Source organism: Eriocheir sinensis, chromosome 28 (genome assembly GCF_024679095.1).
Source record: "Eriocheir sinensis breed Jianghai 21 chromosome 28, ASM2467909v1, whole genome shotgun sequence".
In the NCBI taxonomy this organism is placed as follows: Eukaryota; Metazoa; Arthropoda; class Malacostraca; order Decapoda; family Varunidae; genus Eriocheir; species Eriocheir sinensis.
Window position 1 is genome coordinate 12993103 of NC_066536.1, and position 14503 is coordinate 13007605.

General features: G+C 39.3%; 1 protein-coding gene across 1 annotated transcript; it reads left to right on the plus strand.

Moving 5' to 3' along the window:
• Window positions 1–1316: 1316 nt before the first annotated feature.
• Window positions 1317–13109, plus strand: LOC127004560 (tubulin monoglutamylase TTLL4-like). Its single transcript, XM_050872405.1, has 15 exons — window positions 1317–2161; window positions 3128–3247; window positions 3458–3679; window positions 4138–4306; window positions 4434–4566; window positions 4706–4883; window positions 5453–5610; window positions 6042–6157; window positions 6374–6569; window positions 7235–7330; window positions 7440–7564; window positions 7745–7864; window positions 8423–8498; window positions 9469–9503; window positions 11611–13109. The coding sequence occupies exons 1-15, from the start codon at window positions 1336–1338 to the stop codon at window positions 11999–12001; spliced, it is 2961 nt and encodes a 986-aa protein (XP_050728362.1). The 5' UTR covers window positions 1317–1335; the 3' UTR covers window positions 12002–13109.
• Window positions 13110–14503: the final 1394 nt, after the last annotated feature.

The following is a 14503-nucleotide window of genomic DNA, read 5'->3' on the forward strand; positions in this document are numbered from 1 at the left end:
TGTGTGTTCGTGTGTCCTGCCCTACATACTCCATTTTTAGTCAATAATGGGCCTTTTGAGGGTGGCAGGGCTTATGGGAGGATAAATAAGACTGTTGCAATGGAAATAATGTCTGAGATCATTGTTTCAAGTGACGGTCTGGTTCACTCTTGGGTGATGGCCATTTCGAAGTCCCTGTCCGCCCCGTCTTCCCGCCATATATGCTGCCTTGCGGGCCTTTAATGGTTTAGTTCGGGAGCTTCAAGGTCTGGAGGAGTGTAAGTTTAGTGTATTGAGTGGGAAATGATGGCCGAGATATGCGTGGCAAGCGTTGTTTATGGGATATGAGTGGTAGTGGCGGCCCGTGTCACCGCCTGGCCTTGTCCTGCTGGGGGGCCGTGTTGTTTTTAGCTCCACGTGTGTGTCGGGCTGGGCTGGGCCGCGCCGAGGCCAGGGGGACGACTCGGTGCTCAGGGGGCCAGGAAGGCTGTGAGTGTTGGCTCCTGGGCCTGGGGAAGGGTGAGTGAAGAGCGTGAGAAGAGTAAACATGGTCCCTGATGGCAGCCATTAGAGGAGTCATCCCAGCAGGCAAATGATGTCTGCTGGGTAATTATCATTTGAACATGAAAATCATTTAATTAGCTAATTTTTTCCATTTTCTGTTAAGGTTACTAATGGATTTCACCGAATTTTTTTCTGATATAATTTGATGTTATTAGGATAAGATGATTATTTCTGTTGGATATTATAGTTTTTTTTAAGGATCTCATTAAACTTTTTTTGAAATAATTTAGTGTTATGTAAGAATATGAACACAATTTTTGTAGTAAATCAGTTTAAATAAAGAAATATTAACAAAAATAATTAATATTCGCTAAGCTGCTCCTCAGTGAATACAGACCCCAAACAAATTAACATAACTACATTTGATATATTGCATCATTGGGAATATTTAGCTTTACTGAATGGGTTATTTCAGAGGCACGGACGTCATTTTGTAGTAAAATACGATTCTTTTTATGTAGAAATAATTTTACTTGCCAAATAGCAGATATAAAAGATCTAGAGTGAATAATAGTATAAATATGAGAAGCAGAGACATTGCTGTTGTGATCACCTCCTGGTGTCTGAGTGGGTGGCAAGGTATCATAGTTATAAGCATAGATGCGAATGCAGCATCACAGGGTTGTGAATGCAGCATTACAGGGGTGTGAATCCATCAGAGTGTATCAACAATCACTCAGAGTGTATGGTCTCCTGGTCCCCTCATAGGTTATTTTTATTTTATTTTATTTTATTTTTTCTCAGCATATATAACATGCACTCTGTTTCAACAGATGTCATCAGAGCGGTAGGATGTCGAGTCGACAGTGGTCACCCTCTCAGCGGCCACCACTCAACCCTCTGGCGGCCGGGCAACACAACAACACAATGAAGGGTTCAGACTCATCCCCTGCCTCTACCAGGGCCCCGTCGGCTGCTGCACAGCCAACACTGTGCAAGCGACACAGTCCAGACAACCCAGTACTTGCTGAGAATGAGAATGCCCCGCTCTCCCTGCACAACAAGCGGCAGCGCACCAAGAGTGGCTCAGACCCAATAGAGCCCCTGATCCCTTCCTGTCAGGACAGTGCCATACCTCCTGCAGACGCCGCTGGTGTGAAGGGGGAGTCCATGCCGCTGTGTGAACATAACATTAGAACTTGTCGGATAGAAGTGGGACAAGAGGCTGCCACGCCAATCTCAGAACCTTCCTGTTCCTGTACCCAAAGAGACAGTGTCAGCAGCAGTAGTAATGGTGGTAGTAGTGATAGTGCAAGTAATTTAGTGAGTGGGGAGAGTGTGAGAACTGATGGCACAGTTGAGTGCAAGAAGGACAATGATTTGAGTGAACAGAGCAGTGTTGGCCTGTACTCCAGTCACCTGCCACTAGCCAACGGGAGCACGAGTGGAGGCCTGTCCCCCCACTGTGCTGCCACTCTGGAGTATGTGACCCAGCTGCCTGAGGGGTGTTCTGGTGGGGGGGCAGACCCTTCAGTCCTGGAGGCCCCGAGCCTGAATAGTGCCTGTGTACCTGATGAGGAGCTGGAGGACGATGACAACTACCTGGACTCGTCTGAGGAGGAGTTGGAGGATGAACTCACGCTCACCAACAATGAGGACGAGGAGAGTTGTGGGGAGGGTGAGTACTGCTATTGATGAGTTCTTGCTTTAACTTCAGCCCTTGTGCATAGTAAGTTTAAAATGAAAGTCTGTGGCATGCAGTAAACTATGCATAGATCTAAGTTTTGTCCATTAAGTACATATGTTTAGATATTTTCTTGGGAAGGTATTTGTTTTCAAGTTGGTTATACTTTCTGTTCTCTACTATAGGTAACCCTTCAGTTTATTGAGTATTAAGTTTGTGAATATAAGTTTCCCTATAAAACAAAAGTCAAACATGCCAAATCCAGGTATCCCCCCCTCCCCCCCTCCAAACCCATTTAGTTTTGGGTACCTCTTCTGCTGACTGGGTTGAAAGGTATCTCTCCATCTGGGTGGTCACTTACAGAACTAATGGCTCAAGAAACTTGGCCACAAAAGATTTAAAGAGAAAATTATGAAGTGCACATAAAGGGTCAGAGAAAATGGTGAAGAGACAGAAAGCAAGCATCACAGATCAGGGAACAGACAAAGGATAGAGGTATTTTAATGACAAGTAAGAATGATTGATAAGAAATGGACGTGATAGATAATCAAACTAACAGTGGCAATTCAGGAATTAAAGACAGTCAGGATAGACAGAACAAGGCAGATAAATGAAATTCTAACCCTATTTGCCAGAGGATGATAGAAGTACCTGTAACAGTGGACAAAGAGGGGTGGAGGATGTCAAGATAGACCTATGTCCTGTGAATTAGTAATAACCGAAAGTGATGTGGTCATTTGGCGATCATTTGTGAGGTTTCAGAAACTAGCAGCATGTTCTTTCATCTTTATTTTGGTATGAATAGGAGCCAGAGCTACTCTCCACTCACTATCTCTTCTCCCACTACCCCACTGGGCTTTGTCTGATCACATTCCATCCCCTAGGAACCCTTCTTCACCCTGTGTCGTACAATTTAATTTTCTTATTCATGGTGTAATACTGAACCACCCTTTGCAACAGATGACCAGAGTGTGATCAGTTCAGTGACAGTGGGGTCCACGTGCTCCCTCCGGTCGGTGGCCAGCGAGGCACTGAGCACCATCTGCATCAATGAGCACGGTGTGGCGGCCAATGAGGATGGTAAGGCATTGTAAAGCTTTGAAGTGTGTTAGCTGTTTGGCAGCAAAGGTAATGTTTAGATTTGTGCATATTGTAATGTCAGATGGTTTCATTGCCTGCTGCAAGTAGGGTAACTCTCTGGGTAATGCTGTAAATGTCAGTGTTGTTTCTGTTGTTCTTAAGTTTACATTTCTTGTATGGTTTAAAATGATAATTAATTTTTCTTCACAGGATCCTTGCTGTATGCAGAAATACCGGCGCCATCCCCACTCCCGTCCTTCTCTCCTAGTCTGTTTTCTCATGTACCACCTGCAATAAATTTTTGCCATTACAATGAGAAAACTCAAGAAATGCCTGCCATTATTGGAAGGTTGCTCAAGTGGAGATTCACCAACATTACTCCTCTCATAGTCAGAAGAACAATTTCAAATTCAGGCTTCAAAATAACCAAAAGTAAGTGGTGATGATTTTGTTGTTTTATATTTACCTGGCATTATCATTTTATTTATCATGTGTACAGTATAACCTCTTAAGTCAGCACAATTGTGGCAGAGGGCTTGCCAGCTTATTGGAGTGGCTTTTCCCTTCCCTCCCCAAAAAGTTACTCTGTATGCATAGTTAAAAGAATAAGATGTAATCCAGGCAGAGGGAGGGGCTTTTGCTGGTTTGTTCTACTGCCCAGAGCATATTGTACTGCAACAGATTACTTTCTATTGCATATTTCTTTAAGAATTGTCGTGAAAATATGAAACTGGTAATGAGCTGGCTTAGAGGTTTAGAGTTTCCTTGTACTATACATCTGTAAATGTTGATCTGATGGAAAAAGTTGGTCTCCCCAAGGAGGAATAAGTTTTTAGAAATCAATACTTAAAGGCAGTTAGATTTCTAAGAATGACATTGCTTCATTTCAGAAACCTTGCAGTGGTGTGGCACGTGGGGGAAGCACATGAAGTCTCCTTGCTTCAAGTCTGTTCGTGAATTTCAGAAGATCAACCATTTCCCAGGGACCTTTCAGATTGGCCGCAAAGATAAAATGTGGAAAAACTTCCTACGCCTTCAGACAAAGTTTGGGAAAGAGGAGTAAGTATTTGAGGAAGAGGATTGTAGTGTTGTGCATCAGTAATAATTTCTCTGATATATTACCTGTAAATGTTTCTGTCTGATCCCAGTTATTTGTTGCTCATGCTGCTGTCTATCCTTTTGACAGGTTTGGGTTCATTCCTAAGACATTTGTTCTTCCTGGAGACATGAAAGCCTTAAAAGCCGCCTTTGACAAGGAGGGTGTCAAGAAGAAGTGGATAGTCAAGCCTCCAGCTTCAGCCAGAGGGTCAGGGATTCAGGTTAGCACATATATTTCTTAATGTGATACTGTTGCTTGTCCTTAGAGTTACTGCATTACTTATTTGAGCAATGCATTAATAGCTAAATCTACCATTTTTTATGAATTTCAAAGTACTTATTTTAAATGTTCTCTTCTAGGTTGTCCACAAGTGGCCACAAGTGCCTACTGACTCAGCAGTAGTTGTTCAGAGATACATCAGCCGCCCATACCTCATCAATGACACCAAATTTGATATGCGTATTTATGTTCTTGTCACGTCATTCCATCCATTGAGAATATATCTTTTTCAAGATGGACTTGTTCGATTTGCATCAGGTAATTATATGAGGGATGTATTCATAAGTAGAAGGAGAACCTTGCCCTGAGCAGTGTTATAGGGTAGTGAGCTACAGAAAAAAGCTCAAGGTACAATACTAATTTACTGTGCAAACCCACATAGTGCAGTGCACTACTTAATAATTACTAATGTTACACTTTTTCCATTATTTAGCTGATTGAAAACTACACTGATATTTTTATTTTTTAAAGTAGTAAGTAGTGCTAAAATATATGCAGCAGTGTGATAATTCAAAGTAAAACCTAAGTTTACAAATGTTGCTTTTAGTATCTCATAATTATATCTGAGGGTATGAGTAAAAGAGTCAAGTATCACTCCAGCCAGACATGTTTACTGTATCATTGCATTTTCCCAGCTGCTGTGTTCTGGAATCACTAAAAACCTGAGTTAAATTGAAATAATCCATAAGGAAATTAGTTGTAGCATTTTGAAAGTGTCAAAACTTAAGGGATGCTTCTCTCCATCTTTACATTTTGCTCTTATCCAGTAATGTTACTGATAGTTACATATATTATAATCTATTGTATTATTTTCTGCCCTGTTTCAGTCCAGTACAACAACGCCTCCACCAGCCTTGCGGACCGGTACATGCACCTCACCAACTACAGTGTCAACAAGTCGTCGTCCTCATACACCCACAACGCAGATGCTGGCCAGTGTCAGGGCCACAAGTGGACACTCAAGTCCCTCTGGGGTTACCTCAAGGTGAGCTCTCCACACTGCCACCCAGTCTTAGGATTAATTAAAAAATACTTGCCTTATCAAGTTGTTCCTTTCTATACAGAGTTAGTGACTTTAGAGGAAGACATCATATCTTACTTGGGGTGGCAGAAATTAGTGAGCCAGAGTCCTAATGTTACCTATTTCACCAAGGAAAGAAAGGAGCTACCTATTGTAATTTGAAAGATTCTCATAGATGAAGAAAATCATTTAATTTCCTCAAACTGCAGCCAAGTAACTAATCATTTATCCACAGATTTAGATAAGTAGTCGGATACCATAGTGCCTCCCTTGTGTAGTGGTAAGCATGCCTAGCTACAAATCTGCACAGCTATAGTGTATGCCCCCAACTTTACTATCTTACTGACAATGTTCTTTATGCAGTTTTCATAAAAATTTACCCTGAACCATTTCAGGCACAAGGTGTGGACACACAAGCCTTGTGGAGCAGAGTAGCAGACCTTGTGATCAAAACCGTCATCAGTGGGGAGCATGACATTGTTATACGATCTCGGAAAAATGTGCGGTCCAGGTAAGGTATCATTCCCACACACTCACCTGTAATCTTAGCAAGAAATATTTAAGGCCAAGTTTAGGAAGTGACTTTTACATGGACACTTTTCTAGATTTGAGTGTATTCTTTCTTCAGACATAATTCACAGTGGCCTCAGAGAGTCTACTTTTACATTAGTATATCCAGTAGTCTAAGTGGTTGTGATTTCCCCACTTAATTTTCTTCCCTTTACAGGTATTCTTGCCATGAGTTGTTTGGCTTTGATGTGATAATTGATGAACGCCTTCGGCCATGGCTCCTAGAAGTCAACATCTCCCCTTCCCTGCACTCAGCCTCCCCCCTGGACCACTCAGTCAAAGGGCCACTCATAGCTGACCTCCTCAACATGATTGCCTTTCATATTCCTGACAAACTGAGTCAGCAGGAGCAGGTGTGTACAAGCTGTGCTGATTTTCTTATTTCTTTTGTCTTGCCTACAACCATTCCTGAGTGTTATGTCCATATTATTAACTACCGAACTACCTTTATTACTTTCTCAAGGCCACAGAAAAGATTAACTGGGTTTTCGTGGGTGACCTTCTAGTTCATGGTGCAGAGGTCGTATAAAACTATCTCTAGGATCACAAAAGAGTTCATGAGAAGCCCACCAACATCTACAAGAGTCTTTTTAGCAGGGGAACTGAGGTGTCTACATGTTCAGAATACAGGCCATAGTGAAGCACCACAGATTGATGGAAAGGACCAGGGTTGCTAAGGTCACTGTTTTCCCATTTAATTGAGCTATTTCTAAAGAGGTTATGGAGGGAATATTTAGGTCTTTGGTAGTTGTGGTGTATTTAACAGGCACTCTTCAGAATTGATTGACAGATGGTGTACAGATGCAGATAGATATTGAAAATTGTTTTCATATTGACTATTTTTGGCATGAATTTCCACCTGTAACTCCAACAATGACTTGGCAACCTTGGAGGAGACTTTTGTTTAATGGAATGATTAATAGTTACCAGATAACCAAACAACTTTCCTAGCTCTGAAGATCAAGAAAATTATAAAGAATCCTAAGTTGACCCTTGCTCTCATTTTTCTTTTTCCCAGACTAATTTGCTGGCAGACCTAAACCTTGGAGAGAAGGTGACTGGCTTGTGTCTTGATCGCAGACTCTACACAAGACTGCTGACCCCGGAAGAACAGGTGAGGGTTCTAAAAGTCAAAAGGTGCACTACATATTATGATTGACAAGGAAAGATGTAAACAGTTCTTAGCATTATGAACAGGTGTAGTGACTGTTGTTCCTCCTCAGCTGAAACATACAACCATCAACGCCATGTCTCGGAATGAGTACCTGACTGCTGCTTTGGAGAACCTCACCCCAGATGATATGCGGCACTTGTTGATATCCGAGGATGAACTCAACAGGGCTGTCAAGTGAGTTGCTGCACTTACTGTATATACCAGAGTAAAAGTAGTTTAATGTTTTAACCTTTTTTTTTTTTTTTTAAGATTAAGGTTTTTGGGGTAAACTTTTACATATATACAGAAAAAGTTTTATAATCCAGTTTGTAGGGAACGAGCCTTTCGTGATATGGAACCACCTATCCCTTTCAGATTTACTCGCATCTTTCCCACTGCTGAAACACATCAGTACTTCGGGTTCATGGAGAAGCCCCGGTATTACAACAGACTGCTGGATGCCTGGGAGAACATGTACTCCAACTCAAGAAATATATATATATATATATATATATATATATATATATATATATATATATATATATATATATATATATATATATATATATATATATATATATATATATATATATATATATATATATATATATATATATATATATATATATATATATATATATATATATATATATATATATATATATATATATATATATATATATATATATATATATATATATATATATATATATATATATATATATATATATATATATATATATATATATATATATATATATATATATATATATATATATATATATATATATATATATGCAGGGGGAAAGATTCCCAAACAAAGTGGGCTAGTTATAGTTTCACAATTGCTAATGAAAATTGGGAAATGGATATAATTTTATATGTAGAAAACTGTTCATGAATCAAGGCATTGTGTGATCTCTTTTCATGCATATCAATTGTCTGCCAGTGTCTGTTCCTGCTTTTCCCTTTTTCTTCTAAAGTACATGGAGGAAATGAAACAACTGTACAGTTAAAGTAAATATTTGTATTTGATTTTTTTCTTTCTTCCACAGCCATTGAACACATAGAATCCTTCTGCAGTGAGAAATATCATCTCAAAGTACCTCCAACCTTCAAAATGCCAAAGGTAAGGAAACTGCATTGGGTTCTCTGCATGACTCTTGATGCCAGTGTGATTTGTGCCAGCGACAGCAGAGGGAATGGCCAGGGGCTGCTGGAGCTGTGTAGGTTATGCTTCATGGTGCAAAGATAAATGACTAAAGAATTCTTGATAATGTTGAAAGGCATGAAAATAATGATCATGGTTAATATAACATTTTATTATACAGTGCATGAACATCCTCATTATGGAATTCACATCGCTGTTTGAAGCATAGCCAGAACTGCACAGTGTGTAGAACAAGCTCATCCTTAACAGTGGGGTTTGTGGAGTGTACGTACCAAGTATCACAGACCACATGGATGGTCGTTACATGAACAAATTAACATTTCAGTACATCTAACCAATACTACTACAATTTCCAGGCAAATCTTGCCCATACTTCTAAAATTCCAAGGCAAATACAGCCAATACTTCCCTTTCCTTGAACCCGTATGCCTGGGCCGATGCGGGGTTACGAAACTTGTAGTTACGGGCGCATGGGGCAAAAAAATGTCCATGCAATAAGTAGATTAGTGGAAATGATATAATTGGGTTGTTAAATCTTCCTAAATTTGCAGTTGGTTATAGGGAGAAGTAACCTTAAAAGACTTACTGTGATCAAACTTGTCACTTTATTTTCTTTGTCTACATTCTAATTGGTGCATGCCCTTTTACCATGTGCTTGTTAGGAAAAGAATGCTCAAGTTTTTTGGAAAACATGTCTCATTTTTCTAATTTTACAGTAGTTCTTGAGGATGTAGAGTGAAAGGCTGTAAAGACTGAAATGCACACTATATGTACATAGATCAAGGAGATGCCACACATTTTCCTGAGTGTAGGAATTTTATACGGGGTTGCTTGCTCCCCTAGAAGTTGTCGAGTTCATGACAGATCACTTTGTTTTGTGATCCTTGAGACCACCACCAACACAACTGACCTCAAGGTTGTGTTTCAGGTCACTGTCTCAGGCGGCTTCAAGGTCACTCCCAGGTAGGTCAAATAAGGGTCATGCCCACAGAAGCAGCATTAGCTAGGAAAATGGAATTGTTACACGTGCTGGACCTGGCTGTGAGTAGTGATGACTCTCTCTCTCTCTCTTACCCTCCCCCCACTTACCCAACTTAACATCCTTCTCTCTTGGATTATGCTTGCTATAAATAGTAATTTCCTATTCAAGAAGATTTTTTCATTATGATTTTCAATACACTTTAAAGGATGTGTGTACAAGGATTTGGGTTCAAGTTACACACCATTATTGCTTCAGGTGTATCACATATAATGCTGTATTTACCAGTTGTGGAAGGTGTTCAGGTTTACAAGGATACTGTTGTTCTAGAGCAGCCATATTGACAGGGGATGGCCAAGGCTGAGGTAGAGAAACCAATAAAGAAAGTAGGAAAGGCCCTTGACACTGATGCCATGTATGAGAAATACTAATATCTAGAGATGGTTGTTGGGGATCTAGTGTGGGATCAGGGTGAGGTGCTGGAAATACTGGAGAAAGGCCATCATTGTGGTGCTGTTTATAAAAGGAAATGGGATGATTGTGACAGTTATGGGTGAATAAGCTTAGTCCGTGTACCATGAAAAGTATGCGATAGGTATTTATATGACGACGAAAATAACCAGTGAAAGTGAAGGCAATTGGTCATAGGGTTTTAGGAAAGGGAGGTGGTTTGGATCAGAACTTTGCACTGAAAAGGGTAATTATAAAGTACATAGTGAAGGACATGCACCTGTTTGCTGCTTTCAAGAACCTTGAGAAGACCTGTGCTGGTTGACAGGATAGGTTAATGGGATGTGTGGTAGAGCATGTAATTGAAGGGTTAGTGTGATTTTTCAAGTGAATCTGCATGTTAATGTAATGTTGTGTGGGTTTGAAACAGGTGTCTAATGTCACCTCTGATGCTAAGTATTTATATGGATGACTTGATGAGATACAAAAACCAGAGTTGGGCATTTAGGTGCAAGGGTGAGAGGTGCAGTGCAGTCCTTGGTGGGGTGTCTACTTGAAGATGATTCCCTAAACCTCATTTAATCAACTAAATTGGGAAGCCCCTTGTCGTTATCTGAAGGTTTACTTTATTCAGAATTATAGATAGGTAAGAGGTACAAATCATTTAACATGTGTCATCAATAAACAGCTGCTAATATCTTAGGACATAGCTCAAGTTAGTGCATGGATAGCTGTTCTGGTATTTCCTTATTACTTTGATGGGTCTCATTTATCTTGTGCATAGTATTTTGTTCAAGACTTTTCTATTATGTACACATTATGGACACTCATAAATGCAGTAAAAAATATCAGAACATTGGCCATACACACCCTCATTTGAGCTTCGTCCGTGGATATAAGTAGCTGTTTGTTATTATTATGACACTTGTAACAACTGATCTAAACAAACTCCTCACTAGAACCAAAAATAAAGACAAACAAGACTGGGCTGGAGCCTTTTCAAAGCAAGGTAACATGCTGAAAGGTTATACTGTTGTGCCTGAAGTGAACGGATTTCACTTGGTGCATTCTTCCTATATGGACATGAACAATAACATAATTAAGTCTTGTGACAGATATCTAACAAATACCCAGATGGTACAATGAAATTAAATTTATGGAATGTATACATCAAAATTGAAAACTAACAGTACATAACCAAAATTATTCGGGGAGGCCATGTCCAGCAGTGGAATGATACAGGCTGCGAATTATTGCTCCCACAGTAAGGGGATTAGTTAACCAATATTCACTTTACATTGGAAAGATGCCTATTTAATTTATGTTGGTAAGGGTTTATTATACAACATGAAAAGCATGAACTATCAATAAGTGTACACTTGCATACCAAAAACCTAAGTCTTAGTGTATTTTGCACACGTGCATGACTTAATGAATTTAATTTGTTATATTAGTTTTATGAGTATAGTATACAGGTTTGTTATATTAGTTTATCAATGAAATACCTTTAATTCATCCAGTTGGACTCATTCATACTTTCACATTAGGTCTGAAATCTTTGTTTAGATTCTATTAATAGTGTAGACAAATGACTAAATGGAATTTGTCAAGTCCAAGATTAACTGTAACTTTTCTTTTCAGACTGCCATCCTCCCCCCTAATGGGGAGGTCTCAGACATCCACACCCCTGCAGCACCAGCAGCAGGTACCCTCCAAGCTCCTCCCACAGGCTCAGAAGGGGAAGAAGGTGCTGCTGTCACGCCGAGCTCGGAGGGTCAAGTTGTCGACGCATCCACTGAAGCCAGCAATAGTGTCTAGCTTCTTTTATTTAAGGGGGCTCAGTGCTGGACACAAAGGGGGGGAGGAGGAGGAGGAGGAAGAAAATGATGAAGAGGAGGAGGAGTTAATAGATGTTGAAGAGATGAGGGCTGAAGAACAGATTACAACTGAGGAAGGAGCTTCACCAATAGCCAAGGAGAACAAAGGAACTGTGGAACAGATTGAACATCTGAAAATATGTGATGAAAAGTGACTCATCTGGTAGTCTACGAAATTTTATTGTGAGCGTTTGACATTCTTGTAAGCTAAAGTGATAGCATAGTTGAATTTGACATTTATAATATTTATTATGAAATAAACAGAAATAACTTTTTTACCTTTGAGTAAGTTTTTTTCTTCCTGGTTTTGAATGTCATTTTAAAGTCATATACAAACATCTGTTTAAGTCATGTACAAACATCTGTTTATTTGAAATACTTAAGTTTTGAGTTGCAGGATCATTTTTATAAAAAAGATTAATCAGAATAAAAAATATGAACTGAACTGGGTAAAGGATACTTCTTGTCAGAACAGTTAAGTACATGAACACTGTCAATAATTTCTTACAGCTCTTAGTGATTTTAATATAAAATCATATTTTTATTGTAATAACTGATATGTATTCATTATTTCCAGAAAGGAAATTATTGTTCTATACCTGTATATATGTATATTTGTATACTTATTTTCATTAATTGAAGTTATTTATAAAGACTAGATGTAGCCATCCTTTCCTTAAGAGTTTGCTGCCCTTGGTGTTCAAAGTAGAGAGATGTTAAGGTCAGAATCGAAAGTAAGAATCCTCATGAATGGAAGGGTGATAAGACTTAATACATGAGCTAGCCTCAGGAGACTAAACTATGAAGTTCATGAATATCAATTGACCCAAAGCACACCGGCACACTGCATGGCACTGGCAGCTGCCAAAGGCTGGAGATCTTTGCTACAGAATGGGAAGTGGCTAGAGTAACTCAGGGACACTGGCTTACATAAACTAGGATGTGATGTTACATAATGCCCTTGCAAGCAAGAGAGGAGACCATTATTATTCCTAACTTGAAGGAATGCTCAATTAGTGATAAATTATTTAAACTACCTTATGCTGTTTGTAGTCAGTAGAGTAATTTTTGCACTTTAGTACACCTTCCTAAACCAACATTCCCATCAGGTGTGTAATCCTCTTCCAGAACTGAGGACCTAGGTCAATGCTTAGCACATAACATTCCAAGTGCCAGGTAATCCTGAAGTTTCTAAGGGTTATTATTTGAAAAACATTTTGGGTTTTCCTAAATGTACAAAGTTGATATAAAAAGTGCCTTTTAGTTGTGTATGAATTACTCCTTATTCAATGTGTTCTTTCTCAGTCTGACATGCTGTACTTCTTCAAATGAAACCCACTTCTATGAAAAAAAATCTTTATTAGCTAGTTATTCTTAAATAATAAATTTCACAGTTTGTATAACAGGAGTTCCATGTAAGAGTTTCGTCCAGGCCATTTCAGTCCACTATGAGCCACTGAAAATAAAAGTAATTTATGTAAGAAGAGGGCTGAAGTAACTTAATCTTAAAACAACCTAGGCATCTCTTACTTTAGGGCAAACCATATTACTGTATATGACAAGTTTTTCACTTCATTCGTCATGTAAGACTTCCCAGAGTACAGGTGTCTTGATTTACATGAAGGTTATGCTCCTCAATCTATAGTGGCATATGCCAGGGGGGCGCATTGCCTCTCCCACCCTATAACGCCAAACCTAGAGGTCCAACGATCAAGTCTATGCAGGGGCCCCTTCCCACTCGAAGTACCTCATGGCAGAATTCATAAACTTGCTCAAGCCACAAACTTTGTTGGCATCCCCTTGGCCTCCTCCATTTGGGATTCTCTCTTGAAGAAACAACCCAGTGAGGAGGGTCAACTTCTGGGTAGTGTGCCACATCCACATATAACCAGGCATAAAATGGACTGTTTAGACTAGGTTAGTTAGTTAGCACTAGGCCTGGCACACTCAGTCCAATTAGGGATGACCAGCCTTCTCTTCCAGGAGGAATGGTACAAATTGCCACATGTCAGTCAAAACATTAAACTGTTTTCAACATTCAGGTAATTTTTTTCTTATGGCCAATACTTTTCTAAAGAGCTTCAGGCACTCAAGACAAGTTTTGGGTTAAAGCTAGTTTAAAAATCAGCCTGTACCGTGTTATTTTAAATAAGCTGTAAAAAAAATAATAACCTAGCATTATTTCATAGCTTGGCAATTCAAACATGCATATATTAAAAATTACCTACATAAACTTAACCATCACCAATCTACTGATCATGTCCAGGTGTTTTGTGTTTTTAGATTATATTTCTTCCCCATTATCTGAAGTTGTGGTGACCAAAATGTACTTCTCAAAAGGCACTCAAAACGGCACACTAATTAATTTTCAAGTCATTTTAAAACTGAACATTACCAGCTTTAGTACCTATCCACACTATGCTCTGTTCCAGCATCTGTCCAAAACAATGCTCTTCCCATAACATCAGCTTTATATCATTACCTCCAGACTATTTGTGGTCATATTTTAATGACGAGATTTTCTATTCTCTTTTTCTATTACTCTCTCGGTCCCACACGTCCTATACGTGTATCAAAACCCACGAGAAATTAATCACAAGGAGAGGATATTCCCTGGCTGCCTGGGATTGAACCCGCGACCAGCATAACGGAAGAGC

Coding starts and splice junctions, on each gene's coding strand:
- LOC127004560 (XM_050872405.1), top strand. CDS start 1,336: ATGTCGAGTCGACAGTGGTCACCCTCTCAGCGGCCACCACTCAACCCT. Junction 2,162..3,127: donor CGAGGAGAGTTGTGGGGAGG/GTGAGTACTGCT, acceptor CCTTTGCAACAG/ATGACCAGAGTGTGATCAGT. Junction 4,884..5,452: donor ACTTGTTCGATTTGCATCAG/GTAATTATATGA, acceptor GCCCTGTTTCAG/TCCAGTACAACAACGCCTCC.